At 34.7% G+C, this 5,000-nt stretch overlaps 1 protein-coding gene across 1 annotated transcript in view; it reads right to left on the reverse strand.

Moving 5' to 3' along the window:
• Positions 1 to 5,000, reverse strand: part of LOC119575509 (atrial natriuretic peptide receptor 1-like) — a 100,965-nt gene that overhangs the window by 2,340 nt on the left and 93,625 nt on the right. The window contains exons 19-22 of the mRNA XM_037923161.1: positions 4,468 to 4,636; positions 1,891 to 2,040; positions 1,149 to 1,272; positions 460 to 528 (exon numbers count right to left, since the gene is read on the reverse strand). Of these exons, the coding sequence (XP_037779089.1) occupies positions 460 to 528; positions 1,149 to 1,272; positions 1,891 to 2,040; positions 4,468 to 4,636 (512 nt within the window). The remainder of the gene's footprint in view (positions 1 to 459; positions 529 to 1,148; positions 1,273 to 1,890; positions 2,041 to 4,467; positions 4,637 to 5,000) is intronic.

Genomic DNA, 5,000 nt, shown 5'->3' on the forward strand with positions numbered 1-5,000 from the left:
TATATATATATATATTTTTTTTTTTTTTTCCTTCCTTTTCTTTTCTTATTTTCTCAAAGAGTACGTAACGATAACAGTTGGTTAAAAAATGACAGCTAGTTAAAAAAAATACATGTTGATACTACTGCTTTATTGATTATTAATCCATTCGTGACTGCAGCGTATTACTTGCTCTACTGCTGTAAGCTAACATCTAACAGTTTTCTTATTCATTATCGTGATTATCTCTACCCAAGGTATTTTTAGTCAAATTATGTGGGTCCCCCTTACGGTGTCTTTTGTTTTCAACATACATTATCGATTTAGCAATGATTTCCAATTCAACACGATGCACAAACTTTAGAGTTGCAACGCACGAGGACAAAATCAATTCAACAAAGTTTACACACGAGCTTCGTTCATCACACACAGACTCTCAGATATGTAGTACTTGAAATACATAATGATTTTTTTTTTTACCTTATAGACGTCAAAGTTCTCAATGATGGCATCAAAACGTGTGTACAAATCATTTAGAAGATCCACGACCTGTTGGGAAAGAAAACGAATGTTCATTGGTGATATACGAGAAACGTGTTATTGTATAAATATGTATAAATGTAAGTCTAAATATCATTTAATAAGCCTAGCTACGTATAAATCTAGTTACGTATAAAACTAGCGACTTAGGAATACATCTCGTTTTTATCTATAACCTAGATATCTGTATATCTGTATATAAACCCAGGTACCTAAGTATATAATAAGCTATGCCTAAGTATAACTAGCTTGTATCTAAGTCCAAGTGTACCCTTCTATGCATGTAGTAACCCAACTATTGTGAAGAAGCCCAACTTTCTATTTATAACCTTACCTTTTAATGCATGAAACCCACAGTAGCTATATGTATAATATGTGTATAACACACACACACACACACACACACACACACTCATACACACGCGCGCGCGCACGCACACGCACACGCACACGCACACACATACACATATCTATCTCTCTCTATATATTTAGTTATCTATAAGTACATTCACACACACATCTATATCTATATCTATCTATCCACACACACACACACACACACACACACACACACACACACACACACACACACACACACAACTCACTCACAGAAAATCGTTGGTGTTTACCTGCAGTGGCGTGGACTGAGCCGAGAGTGCAGTGAATCCAACTATGTCACTGAAGTAAATGGTGACACAGTCATAAGTTTCTGCCATGACACTCTTGCCTTCGATCAGCTGACTGGCCACAGATCTATAACATCGAAAGCAACTCGTTTTAGCGTCGACTGAATGTTTTTAAATTTCAAATAACCATATAATGCTTTTCGTGTTGTGGCTTCATCATTATTGTTATTTTTTATTTTTTTTTTCATTTATTTTGCTTTTATTATTTTATGTTTATTAAAAAAGAAGAAGAAAACAAACAAACATACAAACATCAGTGAAGATAACTGAGCATTAGCGAAAAGTGATTCATTTACATTACTAATGCGTGATCTTGTTAAAAAAAATGACTGTAAATATAAAGGCGAATTATAAAATGTAAGATGCGTCACATTCGTCAGAAATACGTGATTATTAACATGCGAAATCACCCATGTTATCATTGTTGAATTATTGATACTCATCCATATTGCAACGCTCTCAATTAATTTAACTAACATTAACTTCTCGATCTATACTTCACTTACCTACCTATACCAAAGCCATTTCCTTTAGACTGCACTTAGGTTACATCTATAGACACCATTAACGGTTAATGCTATAAACAAATACACATGCTAGACAACAAAGGTCATATAATACTTTGGTAAAGTATTATGATGACAGGGGTTTTCAGGACAGCATTAGAGAATACCATAGCACTTACTTCGGCAACAGCTGATACAGAAGTTCTTCACATTTGCGTTTTTCTTCGAAGTAATCTGCCGTTCGTTCCTGTACCAAGACCTCTAGGTTGTTGGCATACTGCTCCATACGAGACAGAAGATTATCCAAGATGTTTCCAGATTCATTGTCTCTGGAAACAATATAGAGCAAATAATCATTAACCGATGTCGGGATAGGGGGCCGAGGGGCATTGGGTGGGTGGGGGGGGAGAGGGTTGGGGATGTAGGAGTGTAGGGGTCAATCTTTCCTTTCCCTGGAGGTTTGTAGGCTTTTCTGTTTTTCTTTGTTTAGTTTTCGCTCTTTCTTTGTTTCACTCTCTCTCTCTCTTTACTTTCTTCTCTCCCTCTCTCCCTCCCTCCCCCCCCTCTCTCTCTCTCCCTCCCTCCCTCTCTCTCTCTCTCTCCCCGTCTCCCCCTCCTCTTTTTCTCTCCACCTCTTCCCTCAGGACACTTTTTTTTTTGTTTATTTCTTACTCCTCCCCCCTCTCCCCTTATACCTCTCTCCACCTGGGGGCATTCGAAGCCTGTCTCGAATTATTGACTCTATTGCTTTGTCGTTTTTCTTGAGAATTTAGTTACTCTTCCAATATTTTTTTGCTATTTTTTCCATTTTCCCCCATTCCCTTTCCTTGCCCTCCCCCCTCCACTTTGGTATACCACCCTGTATTCAATATTTTTATCTTTTATCAAAATCTATTTTATTTCATTTATTTACCTATCTCCATCCTTTCCTTAGCTCTTATCCCCCTGTACTATATTTTTATTATTTTACTGATGTCATTTATTTATTTATTTACTTATTTATTATTATTATTGTTATTATTATTATTATTGATATTGTTATTATTATTATCATTATTATCAATATCTAACTTCCCATTTAATCCTTTCCCAACTAATCGAGTCTTCAGTATTCCACTACTAAAATCGGGTTTGAAACAATACACATTTAGCAGCAGCAGGGAGCTTCAACTTCGCAAATCTCAAGCAGGAATACACATTTACTGCGCGTATTTCTAGCCGTAAATTGCTGCCTCTTCTTTCCGCTACATTTTCTTCTTTCTTATCCTCCACCTTATTTCCTGCTGATTTACATATGTGCTTGTTTATCACATCCTTCCCTTTATTTCTCATTCTTTACATCTTCCTTTTTCATTCCTGTTCATTTAATTAATTAATTTTTCATGCATTTTTTGTTTTCTTTTCTCGTTTTCATTCGCGTTTTATTTATTTGTTATCCGTAATCATCAATAATAATAAAATAATAATAATAATAATAATAATAGTAATAATATTGATAACAATAATAATGATGACAATAATGATAATAATAATAATAATAATAATAATAATAACAATAATAGCAATAACAATAATAATAATGATACTACTACTACTACTACTACTAATAATGATACCACTAATAATAATGATAAAAGTAACTATAACAACAATAACAAAATGATAATAACAAAAAAAAAGAATAATGATAATTATAATGATAATGATAATGATGATAATTACAACAATAATAATATCAATAATAATAATAATAATAATCATAATAATATGATAATAACTATAATAATAGTTATCATTACTTTGTATTTATCTTTATTGTTATCATCATTAGTATAATTGTTATTACTATTATTACTATCATATTTATTATTATCATTATATTATTATCATTATTATATTTACTATGATTAATACTATTGTTGTTAGCATCATTATCATTATTGCCATTACTATCATTAATGTAATCACCATCGTTAATATCATAACCATTAATATTATTATCATTCTTATTATTATCATTAATGATAATGATAATAATAATAATAATAATAATAATAATAATAATAATAATAATAATATTATTATTATTATTATTGTTATTATCATTATCGTTCTTATTATCGTTCTTATCATTATCATCATCATCTTTTTCCTTTTCTTTCCATGTCTTTCGGACGTTGCACATTCCACATGTCTCCTGTCCACCGTATTCCCTCGTTCTTAGCCATCCCTTGCCCCTTCCTCCCTCCCTCCTCCCCTTTCCTCTCACGTTTCATAGCCGTAAGCCAATCTTTTCTCTCTCTCTCTCTCTCTCTCTCTCTCTCTCTCTCTCTCTCTCTCTCTCTCTCTCTCCTCTCTCTCTCGTTCTCTCTTTCTTTCTCTCTTTCTTTCTTTATCTCTCTCTCTCTCTCTCTCTCTCTCTCTCTCTCTCTCTCTCTCTCTCTCTCTCTCTCTCTCCTCTCTCTCTCTCTCTCTCTCTCTTTTGTTTTTGTTCTCTCTCATAACTTTTCTCTTTTTTACTTCTTCCTCCGTCTCCGCCCACCATCCTCCTCAAGGAATGAGGGTTCGGAAATTTCGCTATTCCACCCCTCGGAAAAGGTGAGTAATACATCTTTCATAATATATATATATATATATATATATATATATATATATATATATATATATATATATATATGTATATATATATATATACACACATACACATACCTACATACACATATACACAAACAGACAAACACCATCATCGAACTCACTTATTGAGTCTCCTTATAATTGTCTTGAGCTGCTGGAAGTCCGGTCTCTCCATCGGCTCCTCGGCCCAACACCTCTTGATCATCTGCAGCAACTCCTCCTCAGCCGTGTCGTCCTCGATGGTCGGACGGAACACGGGGTAGCCTCCGTTCTTTACGTTTTCGACGATCTCTGTGGGTGAAGGAACGGGGGAGATTTAGTAAGCGATGAGGGGAGTGGGGATGGTGAAAGAGGGGGAGGGAGAAGAGGAAGAGGAAGAGGAAGAGGATGAGGAAGATTTAGTAAGCGACGAAAGAGTGCAGCAGTACGTGATGAAGGGTGGAGATGATGATGGAGGAAGAGGAAGAGGAAGAAGAGCAAGAGCAAAAAAAGGCAGAGGGAGAAGATGAAAAATAAGAGGAAGAGAAAGTGATAATATAATGCGAGGGTGATTTAGTAAGCAACGATAGGGTTTAGAAATAAGCGATGAAGGGTGGATATGTTGATGCAGGAAGAGGGGAAGAGGAGGAGGAAGAGGAAGAGGAAGAATAGGAAT

Source organism: Penaeus monodon, chromosome 7 (genome assembly GCF_015228065.2).
Source record: "Penaeus monodon isolate SGIC_2016 chromosome 7, NSTDA_Pmon_1, whole genome shotgun sequence".
Classification (NCBI taxonomy): domain Eukaryota; kingdom Metazoa; phylum Arthropoda; class Malacostraca; order Decapoda; family Penaeidae; genus Penaeus; species Penaeus monodon.